Source organism: Microcaecilia unicolor, chromosome 3 (genome assembly GCF_901765095.1).
Source record: "Microcaecilia unicolor chromosome 3, aMicUni1.1, whole genome shotgun sequence".
Taxonomy (NCBI): Eukaryota; Metazoa; Chordata; class Amphibia; order Gymnophiona; family Siphonopidae; genus Microcaecilia; species Microcaecilia unicolor.
In genome coordinates, this window is record NC_044033.1 from 123,305,252 (window position 1) to 123,332,831 (window position 27,580).

The following is a 27,580-nucleotide window of genomic DNA, read 5'->3' on the forward strand; positions in this document are numbered from 1 at the left end:
CACACCGATGAGGGTTTGCACTAGTATTCTATAACTTGAATCTGGGTCCCAGATGCCATTCTATAATAATTATAGAATAGGTACTCTCTGCACTGTATTGAGGCACCTACATCTAACCCTTCCCCCCTCCATTATAGAATTATCTGATTCATCTCTAAGAGCTTTGGCAAACCTTTTTATAAACACAGCTATGCTAACTGCTTCTACCCTATTCTCTGGCCATGAATTCCAAAGCTTAACTATGTCATATGTGAAAAAAATACTGTTTCTGATTTGTTTAAAATTTATTATGTAGTATGTTCATGGCATAACCCCTAATCATTGTACCTTTTTTCATACATTACAGGAAAGCTAAGTGTTCATATAACTTTGCTTTTCTCTGTACAATATAGAACTGAAAATAACGTTTAGCAAGAGAATAATTTGGTGGCAATTTAATTTTATTATTTAAAAATTGTATATAAAAATTACTTTTCCAGTATGATGCACTCAATTATTTTTGCATACACACATTTTATACATATCTGGTTCCAAACAATATTACAAGCACAATGGTTATAAGCATCATTAATAAGAGATCCCACTGAAAGCCTAGTATTCTGTCAACCAATAGCTGTTTCCATGCTTCAGTAAACTGTTAGGGGGAAAAAAAAGATATACAGTGATATTATAAACTAGTGGTAAAACTGATATTTCAAAAATAGATTTTAATTAGCTTTAACACTTGTACACCTGCTCTGATGTTTCATTCTATTCCCAGAAGTTTGGCTTATCCCAGCTGTATACATCCAATTTATTTTTTAACTTTTGATGCCAATACTGCTACAACTAGCAACTGTTCAAAACAGTGAAACAGAAATGAAGCTTAGGAGGCAGGGGAGGGGAGATGGTGGACATGAGGGTAAAGGGCCTTGAGCTTCCCCTTCTGTAAGTGCACTGCTAAAGGTTTACCTAGGGCATCAGATATCCTTGGGATGGCCCTGTCCTAACGTAAAATATCACATTACATTCAAGCAAGGATGTCTGCTGCTTTGTGACTAAAATGGGGAAAAAACAGGATGGATTGTATATTTGCATTTCTTACTACTACTTCTTATCATTTCTATAGCACTACTGGATGTACGCAATGCTATACACTTGAACATGAAGAGACAGCCCCTGCTTGACAGAGCTTACAATCTAATCAGGACAAATAAGGGAATTACTTAAGGTGGGAATGATAAAAGACATGAGAACTGAACAAGTGAATAAGGGTTAGGAATTAAAAGCAGCCTCAAAAAGATGGGCTTTTAGCCTAGATTTTAAGAGGGCCAGAGATGGAGCTTGACATACTGACTCAGGAAGTCTATCCAGGCGTATGGTGCAGCAAGATAAAAGGAACGGAGTCTGGAATTGGCAGTGGAGGAGAAGGGTACAGATAAGAGAGATTTATCCAATGAACAGAGTTCTCAGGGAGGAATAAGAGTGGAGAGGTACTGAGGAGCTGCAGAGTAAATGCACTTGTAAGTCAATAGGCGTTTGAACTGTATGCAGAAACATAGGGAACCAATAAAGTGACTTGAGGAGAGGGCTAATATGAGCATAGCGACACTGGTGCAATGTAAGCTGTGCAGCAGCATTTTGAACATTGAAGGTCAGAGAGCTGGCTCAGTGGGAGACCTGTGACAAGCAAGTTGCAATAGTCTAAGCGAGAGGTTAATAGAGTGTGGATAAGGGTTTTGGTAATGTGCTCAGAAAGGAAGGGATGAATTTTAGTGATAATATAGAGAAAGAAACAACAGGTTTTAGCAGTCTGTTGGATATGTGCAGAGAAAGAGAGAGAGGAGTCAAAGATGACCCCAAGGTTAAGAGCTAATGAGACAGGGAGGATGAGAGTGTTATCCACAGAGATAGAGAATGGGGGAAGAGGAGAGGTAGGTTTAAGGGGAAAGATAAGAAGCTCAGTCGTGATCATGTTTAGTTTCAGATGGCAGTGAGACATCCGGGCAGGCTGATACTTGGGCCTGGATTGCTGCTGAAATTTCTGGTGTGGAGATTGATTGATGGTAAGACGTAATTGGGCACATAGGATCCGACTCTGGGGGTGCTTGAGCACCCTCAATATTGAGAAAATTGCTTGTATCTGTCCAGGGAGGGGTTATTTCCATTGGGCTTAGCACCCCCAATAATTTTGAAAAGTTGGCTCCTATGATTGGGCACACATGTTGGTTGCATCATAAAACGATGCCAGAACAAGCCTTCCCAGAGCTCAGAAACTATTGCAAAGTTCTCAGTATGCACACCTATTCCTGCATGTGATAGACTTCTCAGTCCCCTCGTTTTTGTTTTGCTATTCTGATGGACAGATGCAAAACCCAAACTGCCCTATTCTGAAGAGTTTCCTCATGTTTAGTCTTCCAGTGGGATCAGAAGGAAAGGAGTCTGTTTTGAGTGGGTGGGAGGGGGATCATAGGGGGAGGTTCATCCTGTGGGATTTAATTGGAAACCTGGGCCAAAATGCTTTGTGGGTCACGGCTGATATTCAGCGCTGGGACCTGCATAGTTAGCCTAGCCAAGTTAGGACAGCTTTTGAGCTGTTCTAACTTGGCTGGGTTTGCTATGTGGGTCCCGACACTGAATTTTGCTGGTACCCACATAACCACTGGCTCCTCCCTGGTGACATTCTTGTATTGCCTCTGACCTGCCCACTTTCAACATGAGCAATTAGAACATTCAATGGCACTGCCAAGTTAGTGCCACTGAATATCGATGGTTGAATGGCTCAAAGTGATTTATGTTGGCTGGAGCCTCTTCTGCTCGCTTAAATCAGTCTAATCGGCTGATAGGTTTAATATAGTTCTCCCTCTTGTTTGGTTCCTGAACCAGCTGCTCCATAAAGCAGTCATTTATTTCATTTAGAAACTTTACTGCCCTACCCAGCCCATATTTGGGTAATTGAAATCACCCCAATATTCATTATTACTGTATTCTTACATTTGTTAGCTTTCCTAATTTTTGTTAGCATTTCATCATCGGTCTGCTCATTCTGGCCAGGTACAAGGTAGTATTCCCCACTGCTGTCCTCTCCTCTTCATACATGGAATTCTATCTACAAAGATTCCAGAATGCATTTTGTTTCTTGCAGAGCTTTTAACCTGTTTGGCTCCATGCCATTTTTGACATATTGCACCACTGTTCATGAATAGCAGAAGAAAAAAAAAACAGATTCCTGGGTACTCAGCATCATAAAATCTGGTTTCCATCTCAGATTTCTGTCGGTCCCTCCCAAAAAAACTCTAACCTAGCCTCACACACCTCAAACACACATCCACCTCCTTCACAAAATTCTGCTTCTCCTACAAGATAATACAATAGAACATATTCCAGTACAGGAAAGGAATTAAGGGTTCTATTCCAGGCTCTTTTCATTCTCAAAAATACCACAGGATTATATGCTGTCTTGGTCCTCTGAGACCTCAACTATTTCTTTGCAAAGAGAAGTTCAATATGAACATTTCTCTTCTGTGCTCCCCTGTTTAACAAAAGGGGACTGGCTGTATTCGTTGAATCTCCAAGATGCCTACGCACATGTACCAATTCATTCAAAAATGGCAAAAAGTATCTTTCTGCTTTAATTTGCAAACCAACCACAGGGTGCTTTGCTAGAGAATATCAAACCCAGTCTTCTTGGCAGTGTACAACTTTACAACTGATCCACCTACTGGGAGATTATAAAGACTAAATATTTTAAAGGTAATTAATCCATGAGCTGGAAAAGACCACACAATATTATGGGCCAGATATATTTTATTTATTTATTTATTTGTTTGTTGCATTTGTACCCCACATTTCCCCACCTATTTGCAGGCTCAATGTGGCTTACATAGTACAGTCAAAGGCATTTGCCCAGTCGGTTGATAACAAGTACAAGGTTGCAGAGTGATTGTATGAGGTATATGTAGAGGGTCAAGAGGGATGAAGATTGCGTGTTGTCCAGTATGGTCAAAGTCATGCTGTGTTGCTGGGCGAAGAGGTTTACGTGGGGTCGTTGGGGTAGGCCTTTTTGAAGAGGTTGCTTTTTAGTGATTTCCTGAAGGTCAAATGGTTGTGGATTGTTTTCAGGGCTTTTGGGAGGCCATTCCATAGTTGTGCGCTTAAAAAGGAGAAGGTGGATGCGTAAGTTGTTTTAAATTTCAGGCCTTTGCAGTTTGGGTAGTGTAGGTTTAAGTAGGATCTTGACAGTCTGATCGATAAGGTCTATCATGTATCCTGGGACAACGCCATATAGGATTTTGTGGACTAAGGTGCAGATTTTGAAGATGATCCGTTCTTTGATTGGGAGCCAATGTAACTTTTCACGAAAAGGTTTAGCATTTTCGAAGCGTGTTTTGCTGAATATCAGCCTGGCTGCTGTATTTTGGGCGGTCTGGAATATTTTTATGAGTTGTTCTTTGCAACCCGCGTATATTCCGTTGCAGTAGTCTACATGGCTTAGAACCATTGATTGTATTAGGTATTGAAAGGTTGCTCTTGGAAAGAAAGGCTTTAATCGTTTGAGCTTCCACACTGAATAGAACATTTTCTTTATTACAGAGTTTATTTGACTCTCTAGAGTAAGGTTGCAGTCGAGTATGACACAGAGTATTTTCAAGCTATTTGAGGTGGGGAGGGTGTGTCCTGGGGTATTTATGGTTGTGGGTTTTTATTTGTTATGTTGAGAGGAGAGGATGAAGCAGTGTGTTTTTTCGGTATTCAGTTTCAGTTGGAATGAGTTTGCCCAGGAGTCCATGATGTTCAGGCCATCATTGATTTTATTGGTTATTTCTGAGAGATCATGGCTGAATGGGATGTAGATCGTGACATCATCTGTGTAAATGAATGGGTTGAGGCCTTGTTTGGATAAGGACTGTGCCAGTGGAATCATCATCATGTTGAAGAGTATTGGTGATCCCTGTGGTACGCCGCAGATTGCTTTCCATGGTGGTGATATATTTGAATTTGATTTTACTTGATAAGTTCTGGTGGTTAGGAAACCTTTGATCCAGTTAAGTACATGTCCTTCAATACCAAAGTGGACTAGTAGTCTTAGTAGTATGTCGTGGTTTACCATGTCGAATGCACTCGACATGTCGAACTGGAGTAGTAGTATGCTTTTACCTATGGCTATCTCCTGCTTGAATTTGGCCAGGAGGGTAACTAGGACAGTTTCGGTGCTATGGTGGGATCGGAATCCTGATTGTGAATTATGTAATATTGAGAACTTATCCAGGTATTAATGAGCTTTTCCCATTTTGCGTTAATGGAAAAATGATTATTTAATCTGGTTTTACTGGTTGTAGAGGAACTTTGATGTGATTGGCTACGGAGTTTAGTTTGTTGTGTTATACCTGAGTTGTATGAGAAATGACAATGTGTACAGCAATGGGCTTGAGAATCTGGGAAACCAGGATTCAAATCTATCTTCCTCCACTGTCACTCCTTATGACCTTGGATAAATCACTTTGGACTCCTTTTTCTAAGGTGCACTAATGGATTTAGTGCATGCTAATCATTAGCATGTGCTAAATGCTAAGATACCCATAGGAATATAATGGGATGCATGGCATTTAGTGCGCACTAATTGTTAGTGCTCTAAGGGTCTCTTTTACTAAACTGTGCTAGCAATTTCTACGTGGAAAATGGGATGTGGCACATTTGCCATGCCAGGAAGCACTAGTGCGGATTAATGAAAGAGGCCCTAAATCCACTAGTGCAACTTAATAAAAGGACCCCTTTATCTCTGTTCAAGTACCCATTTAGATTATAAGCTCTTTGGAGAAGGGGCATGTACTGAATTCTAAACATGCTGTAAGCTGCCTTGAGCATCATTTAGAAAAGTTATAACTATAATAATTTAACATAATAACATGCATAAAATCAAAATAATTTGTATCATTTTCCCAGATTTATCATAGAAAAGAGCTGTATCTCTATTTACTGTATAGAATTTCAAAAGTACATATGTCAAATTTCAACACTTACCTAATGTTGATATGGACATACTTGTTGCAGTGTCATCTAGAAGTAGGGAAATCCTGGGTTCTCTATAAAAAGAACTGTTCTATCAACTGGGAATGGAACCCATGCAGGATGGGGCTGTACTGGACCTGGTGCTTATGAACAGGGAGTGTTTTTCTGATATAATAGTAGGTGATCATCTGACATTCAGTGATCACCGGATGGTGTGTATCAATATTAAGACATACATGGAGAGGGTAAATTAAAAATGAGGATCTTAGACTTCAGAACACTAACTTTTTCATGATGATGGATTACATCAACAAGTCCTTAGCAGGGTGAGAACATCTAGAGAAAGTGGAAAAGCAGTGGACAATACTGAAAGGAAATATTTTACGGACAACAACCTTTTTTTTGAAGGAAAGTTTTAAATAAGGGTAAGAGGAAAAGGAGGCCACTATGGTTCTCAAAAGAGATTACCCTTTATAAACTACAAGAGATTGCAGAAAGAGGAAGACAGGCCACACTGTCTGGAAAAGCTAATAGAAGCTGGTAAAGTAGCTAGGAAAGCAAAGATGCAAATGGAAGAAAAGAAATAACCAATACGGTTAAATGGGGGAGGGAGAGGAGAAGACATTGTTTCCATATGTCAGTGATAAGAGGAACTGCAAAACTGGCATTGTGAGACTCAAGGACGAAGGTGAGAAATATTTAGGACTACAGAAAACAAACACATATAACACTGCAACAGCTTAACTCTATGATTGGTTCCCTAACGCTCTTATTTCAAGACATACTTTCTCCACCTTGTTCAAAGGTTTACTGCTGGCACTGTCTTCAGAACAACTTTGTTTTCCTGTAGGACTATTTGAGTTTCAGTGAGTGAGCTTTACAGCATACAAACAGGGATCAGTCCTAGGGATGGCTCTTTTTAACGTCTTTGTGAGCGATATTGCGGAAGGGCTGTCTACTACTACTACTACTTAACATTTCTAGAGCGCTACTAGGGTTACGCAGCGCTGTACAATTTAACAAAGAGAGACAGTCCCTGCTCAAAGAGCTTACAATCTAATAGACAAGTGAACGGTCGGTCCGATAGGGGCAGTCTGGATTCACTGAACGGTAAGGGTTAGGTGCCGAACGCAGCATTGAAGAGGTGGGCTGTCTAGTAAGGTTTGTCTCTTTGCGGATGATACTAAACTCTGCAACAGGGTGGACACCATGGAGGGTGTGAATGACATGAGGAAGGACCTAGCAAAGCTGGAGGAATGGCCCGATATTTGGCAACTAAGGTTTAATCCCAAAAAATTGCAGGGTCATGCACTTGGGTCGCAAAAACCCGAGGGAATGGTACAGTATAGGGGGTGTAGTGCTTCAGTGTGCGAAGGAAGAGCGGAACTTGGGGGTGATTGTGTCTGATGACCTTAAAGCTTTCAAACAGGTAGAAAAAGCGATGGCCAAAGCCAGAAGGATGCTTGGGTGCATAAAGAGAGGCATGACCAGCAGGAAAAAGGAGGTGATAGTGCCGTTGTATAAGTCTCTGGTGAGGCCTCATTTGGAGTATTGCATGCAGTTCTGGAGACTGCACCTATTGAAAGATATAAACAGGATGGAGTCAGTCCAGAGGGCGGCTACGAAATTAGTAAGCGGTCTTGAGTGCAAAAATTATGGGGACAGGCTTATGAGGCTTATGTATATGCTGGAAGAGAGGAGACATGATAGAAACATTTAAATATCTCAAGGGCACTTATGTACAGGAAGAGAACCTTCTTCAAATGAAGGAGAGCTCTGGAATGAGGGGGCATATGACAAAGTTAAGAGGGAATAGGCTTAGGAGTAACCTAAGGAAGTATTATTTCACAGAAAGGGTGGTGGAGGCGTGGAATAGCCTCCTGGTGGAGGTGGTGGAGTTGAGGACTGTTCCAGAATTTAAAAAGGCATGGTAAAGCATGTGGGATTGCTTAGGAACAGGAAGAATTAGGGGTTACAGAGGATGGGCAGACTGGATGGGTCATATGGCCTGTATCTGCCGTCATGTTTCTATTCTTGCGAGAATGTGCACACAATGAAGAAGTTGGACACCATGCAGATGAAGCTCACCAAGAGCCTTTTGAGGCTGGAAGAAAACAGAACAGCTGGCCCAGAGGCAATGCCGGTGTGAAGACTCTGGGAAAGGTGAAGGGACATTAACAAACTAAGGGAGGCACAGTTTGGAGGGACAGGAGACAATGATAGCAGTTGACTGGGAACAGAGGCTGGTGGAAGTTGACAAAGACTGGGATAGGTTTAGGGAAGAATGTGTATTGGAGGAAGAGAGTTTTGGGGAAAATATGGGTTGTGAATGTTAAGATGGGCTACGTCTGGACAATAAAACTTCATTTTATTTATACATATTACTCTAAATGTACCTGAGCAGCTTGGCTGGCTACATCATTAGAGAGATATTTTTCTCCCCTCCCCCACCCTGCTCCCCTTATTTCCCAGAGCTCAGGGTACTATCTATTTTATCTAGCACTGGCTCTGGTTTTCACACTGAAGTCCTTTTGCAAATGTAGCCCCTGTTTCAAAAATAGTGAAGATCACTGACATATAGGAAAAGAAATGTGGTAGAGCTGGAATGATCTTCAGAAAATTATGTTCATGGGAAACCATCTAACACTAAAATTAGACAAAGTGATGGCGCCAGATGGGATACATCCAAGGGTTCTGGCAGCTCTGCTGTCTGACCTTTTCAATGCTCCTTTAGAATTAGGAGTGGTCCTAGAGGACTGGAGAAGAGTAGATAATGGTTCTTCTCCATAAAAGCAGAAGTAAGGAGGAGGTTGGGAATTATAGGCCAGTTATAGTCTGATCTCTGTGGTGAGCAAATTAAAGGGAACACTGCAGTTGCTCAAATCAAATGCATTGCAGAATCTTAGGCAGCTTAGTTTTACTAGAGGCAGGTCTTGTCAGATGAATCTGATTAAGTTTATTTGGCTGGATGACCACTGATTTGGATCAAAAGAGAGCAATACATGTAGTGTAGTTATAAATGAAATGAGCATCTTCTTGGTATGGGAGTTAAAGTGACTGAGTTACAAACTGTTTGAGTGGGAGGCAGCAAAGGGTAGTGGTAAATGGCATTCACTCTGATTGATAAGACCATTACTAGTGATTGGTCCTTGGTCTGGTTCTTTTTTTTAACGCATTTGTAAACAATATTGTGGAAGAGCTCTTGGATATGGTTTGTCTCTTCATGGGTTATACCAAAATCTGCAATACAGCAGTGATCCTGGAAGGCATGGATAACAGCAGGAGAGATCTAGTGAAAATTTAAGAAATGGCCTAGATTTGGGCAGCTAAAATGCTAAAAATGCAGGATCATGCATTTGGGTTGCAAAATCCCAAGGAAGAGATACAGTATGAGGGGTGAAATATTTCTGTGCACAAAACAAGAGTGGGACCTGGGAGTGATCGTACTTGATTAGATTTGCCAAACACGTAGAGAAGGCAGAAGGATGCTTGGGTGCACTGGGAGAGGAATGGCCAGCAGCAAAAGGGAGATGAGAGTGCCTCTGTATAAACCTTTGGTGAGACCTCATTTGGAATAAATACTGTGTACAATTCTGGATTCCATACTTTAAAAAAAGATCTAAACAGGATAGAGCAAATCCAGAGGGTGGCTACTAAAATGGGCAGTTGTCCTAATTATAAAACACATAGGCACAGAAGATCTCAATATGTATACTTTGGAAGAGAAGCAGCAGAGGTGATATGATTGAGACATTTAAATACTTCTGCTGCATAAATGTACAGTAAGAAGGAAAGTGAAAGAGGATAGACTTGAAGTAATCTAAGGAAATATTTCTTTATGGAAAGGTTAGTGGATGCTTGGAATGGTCTCCAAGCGAAACTGTGTCTGAGTTCAAGAATACATGGGACAAGCACAATCTCTAACTTAGTAGTTGGTATGGATGGGCAGACTGGCCAAGTTATGTGGTCTTCATCTGCTGTCATTCTCTATGTTTCTACGTGTAAATAGATCCTTTTAAATTATTAAAATTGATCTACTGTTCACATGATAAATTTGTGGAAGCAGTGAAATTAAAAACAGTAGAGCTTCACAGGAAAAGGGATATGACTGGCTTATGGAATGGGTAAACTTATCTTCTCCAGTAGACCACTGTCATCTCATTGATGGTTATTGGCAAGCATAGGGATGTCTGGAAAGAAGTGATAAGAATATTCAAAGAAGACATTAGCGTTGCCATGCTTATTATTGAAATATCAAGTTCTTCCTAAGTATACAGGGTAATGAAATGCCCATGAGCCAAATTCCACTAAGGAAGTTGAGCAGAGAAACATATAGTGTGAATATCCATGAGCTGAAACTATAGGAATTAAAATTCATACTGAATACTCACTGAAACATATCAAGCTTGCATAAACAACAAAGGAGAAGACTAACAGAGTATATGAGTAGTCTTTACAGGGTAAAATGTGTTGAGGTTTTGGTTGATGGGAGAAGAGTTCAAAATACTGGGGGTGGAAGGGGAAATTCATATGTACTTACAAATAGAAGCCAGTTCTGCTAGAGCAGGAAAACCAAAGGAGCCAGAAAAACTTGGGAGCAAAAAAAAAAAACCTGCTATAATTTATTCTGTTTTTATAATCTCTTTTGATGTTAAAGATTTACACCGAGATCCCCAGAGAAGTGGGTCATGTATTAAAATTATTTGAAGCCTAGAGCTTCTATCGATTTGTGAAACTTCCTGTGTGTATTTTTGAGATAGTGATAAGCAAAGTACATTGAAAATATGCACAGTAAAAAGTGAAACATATTCCTTAGAATAAGGCTTAGTGGAACTAATCAAACATACAAAGAACAATACTTACATTGAAATGCAATATTTTTTGAAATAGATGAACAGTCTCCAGTTTTATTAGTGCAAAAAACACAGGCACATATGCTTCTGGGCTTGCTTCTGCAGCCAAATCGTACAACCTTCTAGCCAAAGAAATGTCCTTAAAAACAAAATGTATGCTTTCAAAAAATGTCAGACAACTTAAATGTTACTTTGCTAGATACATAAGTTATTACTGAAGAAAATACATAAACCATGTCATTTATTTGCTTTTCCAAATAACTTGATTCTTATGTTATGCTGTGCAGTAAATATTATGGTGCCTGTTTAGTAAAGTACGGTAAAGTTTTGCACTTTAACTATTGATGTGTTTTCTTCTCTTTAATGTTCTATGTATTATTTCTAATGCACTATTATAATCCGCTCATAATGCAAAATGTAACATTTTAAATAACTTAACTGAAAGACAAAATATATATCTAACACAAAAGACATTTCTTTACTGCGTGTTAATGAAGAGCAGATAACTGATGCAGTGAGCTATATCTCTTGGAGCACAGTAACCGTCCATGCATTTTGAGGTGCATTCCTTGTCGTTCCATATTAAGGAAGTTTATTTATTCATGGTTAGTTATTGTGCATTACCTGTCAGTGGCAAATAATGCACGATTAAGTTGTTATTGCATGCTAACAATTAGTAAATGACCACCTAGGTGATTAATGCGGGAATTACCACACACTGACTATTATAGCACCATGAGGCTTATTTTTGAAAGAGAAAAATGTCCAAAAAGTGTCATAAAGCACCATTTGGATGAATTTCTTCTCAAAACATCCAAATCAGTATTTTTGAAACCTATTTTGCAGACATTTGTCTATGCAATTTGTTTGCAGGTTGTAGGGGGCATGTTGGCAGCATTTTGAAGGCACGATTAGGGCCATAATGGAACAAAACCAAAACATTTACGGTGGAAACTTCAATGTTTTGGTCTTGACCTGTTTTTCTAATGAATAAGACACAAAAAGGTGCCTGAAATGACCACAAAAGGGATGACCTTCCCTGACTCCCCCAGTGGTCGCTCAGCCTCACCCACCCCCAAAAGATGTGAACAAAAATAGTACTCACCAGATTCTATGACAGCCTCAGGTGTTATAGCCAGGTCCATTAGAGCAGCATGCAAGTCCCTGGAGTAATCTAGTGGTGGGGGCCGGTCCATACCACTCCTTATCTGTTACACTTGTAGTGGAAATTGTGAGCCCTCTAAAACTCACTAAAAACCCACTGTACCCACATACAGGTGCCCCCTTCACCCATTAAGGCTACTGTAGTGGTCTACAGTTGGGGGGTAATGGGTTTGGGGTGGGTTTTGAAGGGCTCAGCAAACAAGGTAAGGGAGCAACTGTGAGATTTGTACCTGGGAGTATTTATATGAACTCCACAGCAGTGCCCCTTAGGATACCCCATTGCTCTCCTAGGATGTTTGGGGGACCAGTCTGCTAAGAATGACGGCCCCTCCTACATCCCAATGGCTTGATTTTCTACATTTTTCACGAGCCTTTTTTTTTTTTAATTGTCTAAAAAAATAAACGCACAAAGCACAAAATCTTGTTCAAAACAGTATTTTTGAAAAAAAAAAGATAGCAAATTTAACTATTTTCCAAAAATGAAAAATGTCTATGCGGATTTCGTACATTTAGCACAAATCGTCCAAATTCCAACTTAGATGTCATATTGAAAATGCTCCTCCACGATAAATATTAGTGTGAAGTAATTCCCCACATTAACATCTAATGCTACTTAATGAATAGGGACCTGTGCTTAAAGCATAGTACAACAGTAAACTAACCCCCTCCCCCCATTTTACAAAGCAGCACTAGGAGCCGCCAGTGAAGTAATACCGACACAGCCTATTCACAGTGAATGGGTTGTTTCAGCATTTCCGCACAGCTTTATAAAAATGGTGTGTGTGTGTAGGGGGGGAGGGGGTAAATAATTGACATCTGGAATACACACTTAGCCATGACCTTAGAGAAAACGGCACCACTAAAAAAAGGTCTTATGCCCCACTCACAAACACCTTGGTTTTCTCCAGAGCTTCTGATTCTTAAATGGAAACTGGATGGAAACTGGAAAGGAGATAGCGTAAATCTCGCCTGGATGAATTGAGGCTAAACTGTAGGAAGCACATAACAAAGTACCTCCAAGCCTTAACAACAACCAAAAAACAGTATTTCTCTCAATGCCAATTCAACCAAGCAGTTGTTCAGTATAGTAAACGGCCAACAGAACCCGCCTGCCCAGTCTAAGCTGAACTACAATGATTTTGCTGCATACTTTGTCAACAAAATTTAAAATCTCTGCCAGGATTTACAGGCAATCCCAACCAGTCAACCAGGGGTGCACAGAGTCGCCTCTCCTGACAGACAGATGGGACACTTTTAACCCAATGACAGAGGAGAGCCATGACAAAATCCTAAAAAAAACTTCAACCAACTACCTGTTTCCTCGACCCCTGCCCATCAAAGATAGTGCAGCAGGCAAGTATGGGCCTCACAGAAGGCGCCACAAAAGTTGTCAACACCTCTCTTTCTAATGGGCAACTACTAACAGCATTAAAAAGGGAAGTGGTTTGCTCTTTGCTAAAGAAAAACAACCTTGACTAGGACAAACTTGAAAGTTACCAGCCAGTATCCAGCATCCCATTTCTAGGGAAACTCATAGAACAGATTGTGATCAACTTAATGATTGGCTAGAAGAGAGAAACTTGCTAGATCCATGTCAATCTGGATTCAGACCCAGTTATGGAACAGAAACAGTCCTCATATCCCTACTAGATGATCTCCACAGACACAAGACAGGGGATTTGCCTTGGTGTTAGTACTGCTAGATTCCTCAGCAGCTTTTTACACTGTGGAGCATGATATCATGCTAGCACAACTGACAGAAACAGGAATCAATGGAACAGTACTTGCCTAGTTCAGATCCTATCTATCAGACAGGCAACAATCCATAATGTTTGGCAGCAACTCTTCACCAGCATGGATGCTGACTTGCGGGGTATCACAAGGATCGATACTGTCACCTATTCTGTTCAATATCTACCTCAAGCCACTAGCTGAGCTGATTCGGTCAATGAACACTCAGTTCTACATCTATGCGGATAATGTGCACCTACTCATACTATAACTATGTGCAGCCAAGGATAGAACAATCTCCTCCAGCCACAGGCTCCTGGTACAGTCAAGAAATAAGTGTCCACCAGCAACTTCAATCTTAAAGACTTTATTCCATGCAGGTTCCAACAGCAGCATTCACCTTCATCTTAAGTACATGTAAGCCACCTGAAACTGTGTGGCAAATAGTCCCCTTTAAGCAGTAGGCTATCAGCACATACCAGGATTCAATACAGGCTCACAGTCAGCTCCAGTCTGGGCTCTTTATCCAGTGCACAATAAACAGTAGTTCAATTCCAAATAGAAGCATTTCTTTCAATTCATCATCACAGTTAAATGACAAAGCAGCAGTTTCTACCTTCTACTTTCTTCAGGAGAGTTCAATACTTTAGGGACTCCTTATACCCAAGGGATTTCACCCTGCATCAGCTTCACTGGTAAATTCAATACTTTAGGGTCCTCCCTTACCCAAGGATTTTCAGCCTGCAAATACTTTTGGGACTTCCTCACACCCAAGGCATTTCAGCCTGCTTCAGTACTTTAGGGATCTCTCTTACCCAAGGGTTTTCAGCCTGCAACTGCTTCTCTCTTCCCTGGGACTCCTTCTCACCTGCCTAATCAATCCCTGGCTTCTGCTACCACAACCAATCATTCTCCTTCCATTAGCTTCCCCCACACCCATACCAGCTGAGTTGAGCATTAGACTAATGATGAGCTCCTGCACACAGGTTTTCCTATCTCTATTTCCCCCTAGTGGCAGCCAATCTACACATCCTGCCAGCTTACACCCATGTCTTCCCCTATTGCAGCTAGGAGTTCAGTCCAGGTTCTTCATTTCACCCCCCGGCTCCTTGCCTGCAATGCCTTCTGGGACTTGTATTTCAAACTGACACTGCCTTAACCCAACTATCCTGGATGTGACTTTATCACAATACCCATTGAACCTGACTTACCTAAAGCCTTGAATAAACTGATTACCTGTCTACCATCAATTCAAGAATGGGCTAAACACAACAAACTTTGCCTGAACCCAAGTAAAACTGAGCTTCTCTCAGTCCCTAACACAAAAGGATACATAACTGACATCAAAATCCCTTTTGGGAAGTACGAACTCCCCCTCAAATCACCTTGGAATACAGTTACATTCAACACATACTCTGATTCCCCAAATCTAAGCAACCTTCAAGTGCTGCTTCTACTATTTGCGACAGCTATGCTGCCTCTCTCCTTAAATCGAGAAGGTAAATCTTATCCCAGTTGTGCATGCCATGATAACATCAAGACTGGAATACTGCAATGCACTATACAATGGTCTGACTACAAAGGGCCTGCACCAGCTCCAGTTGATTCAGAATGCAGCAACAAGACTCATAGAAGGTTGCAAGTGACGTGACCACATCACACCATTTTTGCAAAAACTTCAATGGATACCAGTACAATACAGGGCTAAATTTAAAACTCATAAGAAATGGCACTGAGTACCTAAAGAATAGGTTGATCCTCTACATAACGCTAAGAACAGTAAGGTCCTCTCAAGGACTATCACTAACCATACCCTCTCCAAAAGACATTACACGATGTGATAACCACAACGAGCCTTCTCCGGAGTAGCTCCCGCACTCTGGAATGCACTCCCTGAAAGGCTTTGCTTAACACAAGACTACCTCTACTTCAGGAAGCTGGTGAAAGCTTGGTTCTTCAACCAGGCCTTTAATGGAAGAAGTAACTAACTTGTTAGTCTCACTCACACACACAAGGAGTGACAAGGGCTCCACATACTGCAACACTCCTACCCTAGCTAATATATAATCATCTCTCTAACCTCATGTGCAACTTTCTTTAAATTAATCACCTTACTTTCTAACTCTTCTTACTCTCTTACCTATCTATATGTTCCATCTTTGCTTTACTCTTCTCTATCAATTAATATGTTCTATTACTTATTGTGTTGACATTGTAAGTAGTATACTATGCCATACTTTGTATTGTTGTTTGAATATTTTTACTGCTGTAATTGCCTATTGCTCATGTTTGATCTATTCTTACTGTACACTGTCGAGTGAATTCCTTCAAAAAGGCGGTAAATAAATCCTAATAAATAAATTAAACATAGTAAACATACTATGGAGGAGTAGCCTAGTGGTTAGGGTGGTGGACTTTGGTCCTGAGGAACTGAGTTCGATTCCCACTTCAGACACAGGTAGCTCCTTGTGACTCTGGGCAAGTCACTTAACCCTCCATTTCCCCATGTAAGCCGCATTGAGCCTGCCATGAATGGGAAAGCATGGGGTACAAATATAACAAAAATAAAATAAATTACTAGCAATAATCTACATAAAACCAATGCAATCTTATATACAATTCCTAAAGCACATGTATAATCCAACAAATTGAATAATAAAAATATGGTTGTGGAAAGAAGCTGAAATAAGTAGAAAGGCTTATGTAAATAATCAGTATCAGTAAAACAATGTTTTAGATGATTCAACTGAGAGTTAAATGATTAATGAGCCAATATTCAAAGCAGGTTGTGCACTCAGCTGACAGTGAACGAATGAATTGCTTCCCTGTATGTTTTCTAAAGTTATATGCTTAATACTGGCCTATTAAATCGCTAAATAGCCAGATAATGTCTATATAATTAAGGGCTAGGTTAGGAGAGGGTGCACACTCATTATGTATTTAGTTTAGGCTTGTTGAATAGTACTAATTGTGGTACTAAATATACATCTTACATTAAGCACTTAATTTAAGAAAGTGACTGTGCCAGCTGAATATCAGCCCCTAAGTGTGAAAACTCTTATTGTTAAAGCTGTTTCTGTCTGTCCATAAATCTATTTACATATGTGAGTGTGCATATCCATGTGCAGCCAAACATAATTAATGAAAAGGCTGCACATGTTGCAAATCACTGAAAGGAACTGGGAGGGATAAGGAGGAGTCTGTGCGATTGCTCCTGCTGTCATGAGAAAGTGGGAGCAGGTGATGGCGTTCTTCTGGAAGAATTAAAGAAGCAGTGGGAGTTTAAGCTGCCCCTGAGATAGCATGGGGGCAGAATCTGAAATATGCTTCCGTCTCTGTGGAATACCGATGGACCTATGGCATGCATTTTTCAACTTGTTCAAGAATTTTAAAAGCTCCTGTCAACTTTTTCCCTTCTAGGGTTCTTGGCTTTCAAGTAAAAAGGAAGATAGTTTAACTATAATAGAAAATGATTTGTTACATAACCAATTCTTTGCATACAAAAAGCACAGTGAGTCTTCTAAACTGGGTGTCAAAAATTTCGGCAAATGCCTGTGTCAAGTCATAGATATAGTGAAAAGGCTCTTAATCCTTATTCCTTTAAAAAATCAATGTGGATGCAATCACAGTGATACTAAGGTGAATTGCTGCATTCAATCAAAAAGATCAAACCAACATTTGACGCAATCCAATTAAGAAGATTTATTGTGCTTCTTGTATGCGTCTTTGTTGTTTGTACTTTGGATTCCCTCTCCTTGGATGATATAACCAATTCTTTGCCATTTCTCATTATTACTAGAAAAATACATGATAGCAGATAGACCATATGGCCAATCAAGTCTACCCATCAGTACACTACTAGAAAAATACTGAAGACATTTTTGAGCCCGTTATGGACCCTATATAAATACCTGGGAGTGCCGGAGAACATCACCGGAGCCGTTTGGTTGGCTGAGGAGGCGATTTGATGAAGTTTCACGGGTATGCCAGCAAAGACCCCGCGAACGCAGAGGAAACACGGAATGCACCACAAGGCTAAGATGGCGACTGAGCAGGCACCAGCAGGGGAAAATCAGATGCAAGCCCCACCAGTGATCGTGCTGCAAGAAGCGGCGAGTAAAGAAATTATGAAATACATGACGGCTGTGCTGGATGACAAATTGTCGACCCTGCATGCTTTTATGGATGAACTGAAAGAGAATTTGACAGTGCATGGTAACCGCATACATAGTGGGGCCTCACCAACGACTTATACAGGGACATGAACACCCCCTTTCTTCTGCTGGTCACACCTCACTCTATACAGCCTAACAACCTTCTAGCTACGGCCACCGCCTTGTCACACTGTTTCGTCGCCTTCAAATCCTCAGATACTAACACCCCAAGATCCCTCCTACCGCCTGTACCTATCAGACTCTCCCCGCCTAACACATACGTCTCCCGTGGATTTCTAATCCCTAAGTGCATCACTTTGCATTTCTTGGCATTGAATTTTAATTGCCAAACCTTAGACCATTCTTCTAGCTTCCTCAGATCCTTTTTCATGTTTTCCACTCCCTCCTGGGTGTCCACTCTGTTACAGATCTTAGTATCATCTGCAAATAGGCAAATTTTACCTTCTAACCCTTCGGCAATGTCACTCACAAATATATTGAACAGAATCGGCCCCAGCACCGATCCCTGAGGCAATCCACTACTCACCTTTCCTTCCTCCGAGTGAATTCCATTCACCACCACCCTCTGGCGTCTGTCCGTCAACCAGTTAATGGAGGAAAGGATCTCGCATCAGGAAGATTTGGTGACTCAGGTGCTTGCGCTAGAGAAGCGGTGCAGAGTCTTAGAGGATAAAGTTGAAGATCAAGTAAATAGAAGTCGGAGAAATAACATTAGGTTGATGGGAGTGCCAGAGAGTGTGAAGGAAAAGAATTGTGGGAGCTGGTGGAGTCGTGGTTGCCCCGGGAGCTGGGCCTCGAGGTGGAGGGGCAGAGGCTGTGAGCTGAAAGAGTACATCATGTGGGAGTGTTAAAAGATCAGAATGGCAGGCCGCGGCCGGTGATAGCTCGCATCTTTAATTATGCCGAAAAGGCTCAGCTGATGGTCAAATTTCGCCAGCGCAGGAACCTAGTTCACAATGGAGCAAGTATACTGCTGTTCCAGGATTTTTCACCTAGACTGTCTGAGCTTCGTAAGCGCTTGTCTCCGTATTGCTCCCAGCTATACAATAAGGGGGTCAAGTTTTCACTGCAATACCCTGCAAGGGTGCGAGTATTGCATGAGGGGAACATTTTGTACATGGAAAATTCCGAAGAGCTTCGCTCTTTATGGACAAATTGAAGTAAGAGGGAGTACGGAGCAGGCGGGAGTGGGACATCTCCTCTAAATTTTGGGGGGTTATGCGATATGAGGAACACTGCAGATCATTGTCAGCTGTAATATGGAAGTGTATGTTACATTCTAACTTCATACGGGCTTACTATCCACCTTATTTTCGAAAGTGATGGGCGCCCAGATTTCGACCAAAATCGGGATATGGGCATCTTTCTCCCGTGGGCGCCCAAATCGGTATAATCGAAAGCCGATTTTGGACGTCTTCAACTGCAATCTGTCACGGAAACAGCCAAAGTTGACGGGGCATGTCGGAGGCGTGTTGAAGGCGGGACTGGGGCATGTTTATCGGCCGAGGAGAGATGGGCGTCCTCGGCCGATAATTGAAAAAAAAAAGGCGTTTTTTAGCGCGAATTTGGGTCACTTTTTTGGACCCATTTTTTCACAGACAAGTCCCAAAAAAGTGCCCTAAATGACCAGATGACCAATGGAGGGAATCGGGGATGACCACCCCTGACTCCCCCAGTGGTCACTAACCCCCTCCCACCAAAAAAAACAACTTTAAAACCTTTTTTTTCCAGCCTGTATGCCAGCCTCAAATGTCATACCCAGCTCCATCACAGCAGTATGCAGGTCCCTGGAGCAGTTGATAGTGGGTGCAGTGGACTTCAGGCAGGTGGACCCAGGCCCACCCCCCCCTACGTTACACTTGTGGTGGCAAATGGGAGCCCTCCAACCCCCCCCCCCCCAAAACCCACTGTACCCACATCTAGGTGCCCCCCTTCAGCCATAAGTGCTATGGTAATGGTGTAGAGTTGTGGGAGTGGGTTTTGGGGGGGATTTTGGGGGCTCAGCACCCAAGGAAAGGGAGCTATGGACTTCAGAGGTAGTTAACTTTAGTTTTTTAATTGTTACAAGTGCCCCCTAGGGTGCCCGGTTGGTGTCCTGGCATGTGAGGGGGACCAGTGCACTACAAATCCTGGCCCCTCCCACGACCCAATGCCTTGGATTTGGTCGTTTTTGAGCTGGGTGCCTTTGGTTTCCATTATCGCTGAAAAACGATACCACCCAGCTCAAATCCGCAGAAATCTGATGCATTTGGCTGGCACAAACCGTAGTAACGGAAAAAAGATGGACACCAATTTTTTTCCAAAATACGGTTTGCCCCGCCCCTTCACGTACCGGTTCTTGGAGATAGACGCCCATGGAGATGGGCGTTCGCGTTCGATTATGCCCCTCTATATGTTCTTATGTACTTTTGAAAATAAATACACTTTCAAACCAAAAAGATGTCATCTACATGTATCTCAGCTACACTGTCACATACTAAAAGTACACTGAGCAATAAATTATATTTTCTTCTAACTCAGCCATAAAAATAATTTGCAAGGGATGATATATTGCAATGGGTGCTTCTTTCGCAAGACAACCATTGAACAATTTGCTTATTAAATGTAAAAAAGTTATATTTCAATGCAACAGAGATCAAGCCAATTAAGAAAGAGGTAGGAACCACACGAGGATGGGATCTGGAATCCAAATTCCAATAGACACTCTCTATTGCCTCTGGTTTGGGGAATATTTGTATAGAGTGACTGTACATCCATAGACACTAGTGTCATTGGCTGGGTTAACTGCTCTCTCTCTTATATTAACTTCAAAAAAGCAAGTTGTGTCTCTCACATAAGACTTAATATTCATCACCAGAGGTTGGAGAAAATGATTAATATCAATAGAGGAATACTCTATGAATGAATCTCTTGCTGACACAACTGGGTGTCTGGGAAAATGCTGCAGATTTTTAAGAATCATAGGGCCCTGTTTACTAAGCAGCACTAAGGGTGCATTAGCATTTTTAGTGTGCGCTAATGATTAGCACACACTAAATGTTGTCATCCATAGGAACATATGGGCAACTCTAGCATTTAGCGTGCGCTAAAAACGCTGCATGGCTTAGTAAACAGGGCCCACAGACAATGTGTAGAACATAAGAATTTTAGAAAATTATAAATTTTAAAACTTGTACAATAAACTATACATTTTAAAATTTGATTATTTGGAAGAGATGTGGAGGGGCATAATCGAACGGGGTGCCCAAGTTTTCCTTAGGGCGTCTTCGCAGGACATCCCCGAGAAGGGGCAGGGAAACCCGTATTATCGAAACAAGATGGACGTCCATCTTTCGTTTCGATAATACGATCGGGGACGCCCAAATCTCAACATTTAGGTCGCCCTTAGAGATGGTCGTCCCCGGTTTTCGGTCATAATGGAAACCAAGGACGCCCATCTCAAAAACGACCAAATCCAACTCATTTGGTCATGGGAGGAGCCAGCATTCATAGTGCACTGGTCCCCCTGACATGCAAGGACACCAACCGGGCACCCTAGGGGGCACTGCAGTGCACTAACTGATGCACTAACTGAATGGAAAAAGCCCTTCCCTTACCGATCCCTTAGCGATTCAGAAAGGAACGGGCATGCATGAAGGAAATTGCATGCAAATGAGCTGCTCACTGTTAGCTCATTTGCACACAATTTCCTTCCTAAGGAGGGGAAGTCAGTGCAGAGCAGCCAAGCGTTATGCGTGGCTGCTCTGCGCATGCCAAAGATGGCTTCATACACGCAGACAAGCTACGTGTATAATAGCCATCAACAACCTTAAATAAATTGCCATCCACAGCCTTAGAAAAATACAAGTCCAGGTGAAAATGTCCAAGTGCTCGTCAGGGACGTCTTTTTTTTTTTTTTTTAAGAGTATGGGTGAAGGACGTCATTCGCTATGCCTCTGTCCCTGCAACGGCAGTTGAGGACATCCTTCGCTATGCCTCCGTCCCTGGAACAGCAGTTGAGGACATCCAAAATGTGGATGTTTGTGAGAAGGACGTTCATGCCTGTAATGCCTCTGACACCCCCTTTATTTATTTCATTTTGGATCACAAGTAGCAGCAGTGTGATTTGAACTAGCCACCTCTGGATTGCAAGACCAGTGCTCTAATCACTAGGCCACTCCTCCATTCCACTGCAGTCCCTTAAAATTTGGCCGTCCCTGTGGGGGGAGGGGCAGTTCAGGACGTCCAAAATGTTTGAAAGAAGGACGTCTACGCCTTCGCTATGCCTCCGCTGACAAACACATACCTCCCCTCCCAGGGACCTGCATACTGCTGCGATGGACCTGAGTATGACATTTCAGGCTGGCAAAAAAAGTTTTTAAAGTTGTTTTTTTTCAGGGTGGGAGGGGGTTAGTCACCACTGGAGGAGTCAGGTGAGGTCATCCCCGATTCCCTCCGGTGGTCATCTGGTCAGTTCGCACACCTTTTTGAGGCTTGGTCGTAACAAAAAAATGGACCAAGTGAAGTCGACCAAGTGCTTGTCAGGGACGCCCTTCTTTTTTCCATTATCGCTGGAGTATGCCCATCTGTTAGGCACGCCCCAGTCCCGCCTTCACTACGCCTCCGACACGCCCCTGGGAACTTTGGTTGTCCCCGCGACGGGAAGCAGTTGGGGACGCCCAAAATCGGCTTTCGATTATGCCAATTTGGGTGACCCTGAGAGAAGGACGCCCATCTCCTGATTTGTGTCGAAAGATGGGCGCCCTTCCCTTTCAAAAATAAGCCTGATAGTGACAATTGTCAGATATTTATATTTATCAAAGACTGGTTAAAACCCAGCACAGTGATTACAATGAGAAATCCTTACATTGAGAGATGGTTGAGCTGCTGGATTTTTTTTTTTTACTTCTTCTGGATACATTTTTTTTTAATTTGCATTTTCAAAAATTACATCAAATATTCCAAAGCAGGTTGAACATCCAATATCTTAAATGGCTCAGGGAGTCAAAGGTGTCTCAATTTCCATCTGTAGCAGTGCCTTTCCTTTCTAGGAAAAACTGCAATTGAGAAACATCATAAAATATGTAGGTGTGATTATCTAAACAAACAACACAATTACAAAGGTATCTTAACTGAAACTTAGCACTCGCATCAAGTACTCTTTAACAAAGGCTCAGGAAGTGCCTCCGTCTGGAAATATCAGGAAATATTGAAACTTTAGCCTCATAAAAATTCAAATGTTTAGTTTTAAAGTAAAGTCACATTAAAGCTTCTTTATCTTGATTAAAGACAAAACGTCACCAATAAAGTAGACCTTAGTACAACCTCCTCTTGTGATTATTCCTTAATATAAGTCAGTTTCAGACTGTCAGAGGAAACACTCAACATTGATTATTCTCTATTAGGAGTGGATTGTTTCTTTGAAACCAGTTGAAAATAAATTCTATGCAAAGGAGGGAGAGCCTCAGTAGGGTATTTAAACACCTCTTGAAAAACATTTCCTTAGGTGTCATTAACATTGAGGAAAATTTAACAGGTGCAAGTTCAAATAGCTAGTATAGATCTCAGAATTTTCAATTTTCCTTTGAAACAACAGATGGTCTTGTAATAAGGTGAATTTACAATTTTTAACCTGATTAAAAGTACATGGAGGGAAGATAGGATGGGAAGGAACAAGAGGAGTGGGAAGAGCAAAGCTAAGCAAAAAGATAATCAGACCATGGTAAGGAGAAGATATGGAAGGATGAAGGGGAAATGGTGAGTTTGGGAGAAATAAAAGATAAAGTGATCCAAGATGGCTGACGAGTAAAGGAATGCAGAGACGTTAGCTCCCTAAAGAAATTTAAATATACTTCTTCCTTGCCTATTCTGGTACATTTCTTACCTTTCATTTAGAGGAACATGCCGAAGAGAAAGGGGAAACCTAAGGGACCTCTTCCTCCTAAGGTGGAAACTCCTTCCCTTCGACAAACATCTCAGCGTTCCTGGCTTCAACCCCGACAGGCGTTTCCGCTGCCGGTGCAGGGGAGAGCACCGGCTTGGAGAGTGATTTTTCACTCAGCCCTGCTAGCCCATTAACCCCTCCGTTCCCGCAGCCAGCCGGAGTGCCAGTACCAGAGAGAGGATTATCGTTATCTCCGAAGGAGAGGTAGGTCCCAGGTGAACAAACAAAGGCGCGGGAGGAAATGGAGGGTGTCCAGCGATTTCAAGCTACAGCGGTGGTTCCGGAGCAGACAGATATTTCCTCGGCTGAAACTTTGCTGTGTTTGGCGGCAACTCAACCGCTGGTAAGACCAGCTGAAATTTCGTTGGAAGCTATTTGGACTGCCCTAGAAAACCTTCATAAGGTCTGTTTATTGTTTATTTCTGTTTCCTTAAACAATGCTACTCAAATAAAAAGCATGAAAAATGAATTAGAAGCTGCATCAACTAAACAATTGAAATTTGATGGAGAGTTGCAAAAATTACGTCAGGTTCAAACTCAAGTAGTGAGTGATAAATTAATGACTGAGAAAAATTGAAAATCTAGAAAAAGCTTTGAGAAATCAAAACCTGAGAATTTTAAACTTTCCTATCAATGAGCTGATATCCCCAAAAGAGATGTTCTACAGATTTCTGAAGGAAGAGTTTAAATACACGGAGCAGATGTTTCCACCTGTTCAAAAATTTATTATCTGCCAGTAAAGCAAGAAATTTCTAAGGAACAAGGAAATCAAACTCACCTAAAAGATCAAGCAGAAGGTTTGGATTTAACTGCTTTCCTAGAGCAATCTATAGAAGAAGAAAAAAAGAGATCTACACTACTAGTGAAATTCGTTTTCCTTCAAGATAAAGAAGCTCTATTAAAACTTTATTTTCAAAAATCTAACGTGGACTTTTTAGGTGGGAAAATTTCTATTTTCCCAAATGTTTCTAAATGGACACAACAACGAAGAAAAACGTTTTTGGACTTGAGACATGAAGTAGTTTCATAGCAAGCTAGATTTCAATTGCGTTTTCCATGCAAATGTTTGGTAACATTTAAGGATAAGAAATATGTTTTTTATAATGTTAACCAATTGAGTGAATTCATAAAGGTCAAGAAGGAGTAGGACAATCCTTACATCTAATAGGCCTAAAGTAAATAAGAGCAAGCTTAATTCTGTTCTATACTTATTGATTTGTTACCAACTCCCCTTGGTGTATTTCCTAGGACATCTTGGATCCAGTTATGTGGACTATAATAGAGTGAGGAAATTTGTATAGCCTTCTGTTTGAAATTATATTCCTTCTATTGGAGATTTTTTTTCTGAGCTCTGTAATATTTCCTCAAAGATAATGTATCTTTGTTTATTTAATTGGAAAATATAAATAAATAAATAAATAAAAAAAGATAAAGTTAAGAGTGTTCCTAAGATGTGAGTTGGGCATGAGATATACTGCATGAGGTCTAGATTAGATTCGAATGAAAGAAGCTAGACTTTTGAAGTCATTGTGCTGAATAATGGAGACTATCATACATATGATTTATTTGTATTTTTTATAGATGTTTATTTGTACTTGTATATACCTCCCTCCTACTGCTTGTACACAGATGTAAATTTAATTTTCCTGTAATTAGTAAGTGTTGTTGTACACTTACAGTAAGTCACATGATGAGAAGTGACTCATGAGGAAATGAAACTAAAAGACCCAAATATGACCAAATATGGCAAACAATATTTGTTATAACCTGAATGGCGAGTGAGGTTGAGGACCGCCTCCCCCCACCAGTATGTGTTTAGGGGAGGAGGAACTGGGAGGTTCATGCAATTTGCACGCTGTAATAGAAGCGAGCTGCATGTCACGCTTCTCGTGGAACCTTGGGGTTAGTGAGCCCTTGGGCCACTGCCGAAGGGCGGCAGTGGCAGGAGGAATCACCCAAACACAGAAAAGGCAGAACAGACATACCAGCAACTTCAGGACAGGAACTACCAGGCGAGGACTGCAGCCGAGGCAACGCAAGCTGGAGCAAGCAGCACAGGAATTCAGCCCAAACTTCACCTGCACTTAACCGCCGTTCCTCAGGAGTTGAGCCCCTGGGTGCAGGCGGCCGACAGGACTTACCGGACAGGGCAAGAAGGCAGAACTGCAGGAACAGCAGCCGGCTGGCAAACAGCAGGTACTTCCCGAAAACACACCGGGGTTCCAGGCAAGCAGCAGATAAAACCAGAAAACAAGCCGGGTCTGGGCGGGCAGCAGACAGAAGAATAAACCAGGAGACAAGCAGGGTCAAAGCCACAATCAGGAAATAGCACAGCAGCACTGCAACAAACTCTCACCAAAGGAAACTCCTCTGAGGACCTCTGTTGCAAGGCAAACTAGAGACCTTCCCAGGTGGTTAATAAAGGCAGCATACAAGGGAGTTCACCAGGTACGGGTACTGCTTAGTTCCAAAAAACTCCCAAAACAATCTGGAAGGCTGGAAGATCCGGTCCGGACCTGCAAATCTTCTGGAACATGGGAAACGGTAAGCCATCAGTTCAAAGCAGCCACCAGGTCTAACCACCGGGGGGCGAGGTGACTGAGAGCAAGGAACCTGGGCACCACCGTGACACTGCATCAGGGTATCATGTGTAAGGAATAAGGGAAAGGCCAATAAGCACCAAGTGTGCACATACATGGAACAGGAGAGGCTAGTAAGAAAACAGAAAATAACCTTTTAAGTACAATAAAAAAAAACAGGAAATACCCTTTTATGTACAACTAGTAAAAAAGGCCCGTTTCCAACAGAAAGGAAATGGGCACTAGCAAGGTTCCAGGGCCCCCTCCGCCTCCTCATCACCCCTCCTCCCTTCCCTCCTCCCTCCTGATTGGGGGTGAATTTTTTTTTTTTTTTTTTTTTTACAGGTGGTGCATTCCCCCCTGCCCCTCATCCCCCATCCCCCTCCCTCGTCCCCCCTCCACCTCCCTCCGAGTTCCAGGCCTCCTTCCTAGTTCCAGTCCAGTCCCTTCGAGTTCCAGGCCCCCCTCCCTCCCTCCCTCCCCTCGCTCTCTCTCCTTTCCCTCCCAGTTCCAGGGTCCCCCCCTCCCTTCTTTCCAGTTCCAGGGTCCCCCCTCCCTCCCAGTTCCAGGGTTGTCATCCCTCCGTCCGAGTTCCAGTGTAGTCGTCCCTCCCTCCCTCCCTTCCAGTTCCAGGCCGCCTCCCTCTGAATTTTAAAAGTCATCCTGACTTACCTCGTCGGGGTTACGGCGGCTGGCAGCAGCGGTAAAAAGTGTGCAGGCTCGGCCCTTACTTCAGTTTTCCCTTCTCTGTCTCTCAGCTCTGGTCCTGTCCTCATTTCCTGTTTCTGCAAGGGTGGGACCAGAGCTGAGAGACAGAGAAGGGAAAACTGAAGTAAGGGCCGAGCCTGCACACTTTTTACCGCTGCTGCCAGCCGCCGTAACCCCGACGAGGTAAGTCAGGATGACTTTTAAAATTCGGAGGGAGGGGGCCTGGAACTGGGAGGGAGGGAGGGACGACGACCCTGGAACTGGGAGGGAGGGAGGGAGGGGCTTCCCGCCTCCCTGCTTCCAGTAGTAACATCTCCTGACGTAAGGCAAGCAGGCTTCTACTGCGGGAGAGTGACGTCAGGAGATGGTTACGAACGCAGTGAGACACATTGGAACGTTGCAGGAGCAAATTATTATATTAGGTAAGTAAGAATATAAGAAACATATATAAGTGTGAAA

The 27,580-nt window shown here is 42.1% G+C and overlaps 1 protein-coding gene across 1 annotated transcript in view; it reads right to left on the reverse strand.

The window, feature by feature from the left end:
• Positions 1-506: 506 nt before the first annotated feature.
• The window catches only part of SEL1L2 (SEL1L2 adaptor subunit of ERAD E3 ligase), a 111,584-nt gene continuing 84,510 nt past the window's right edge, over positions 507-27,580 (reverse strand). Inside the window, exons 14-16 of the mRNA XM_030196347.1 lie at positions 10,852-10,980; positions 10,529-10,578; positions 507-634 (exon numbers count right to left, since the gene is read on the reverse strand). Coding sequence (XP_030052207.1) covers positions 592-634; positions 10,529-10,578; positions 10,852-10,980 — 222 coding nt within the window. The 3' untranslated portion in view covers positions 507-591. The remainder of the gene's footprint in view (positions 635-10,528; positions 10,579-10,851; positions 10,981-27,580) is intronic.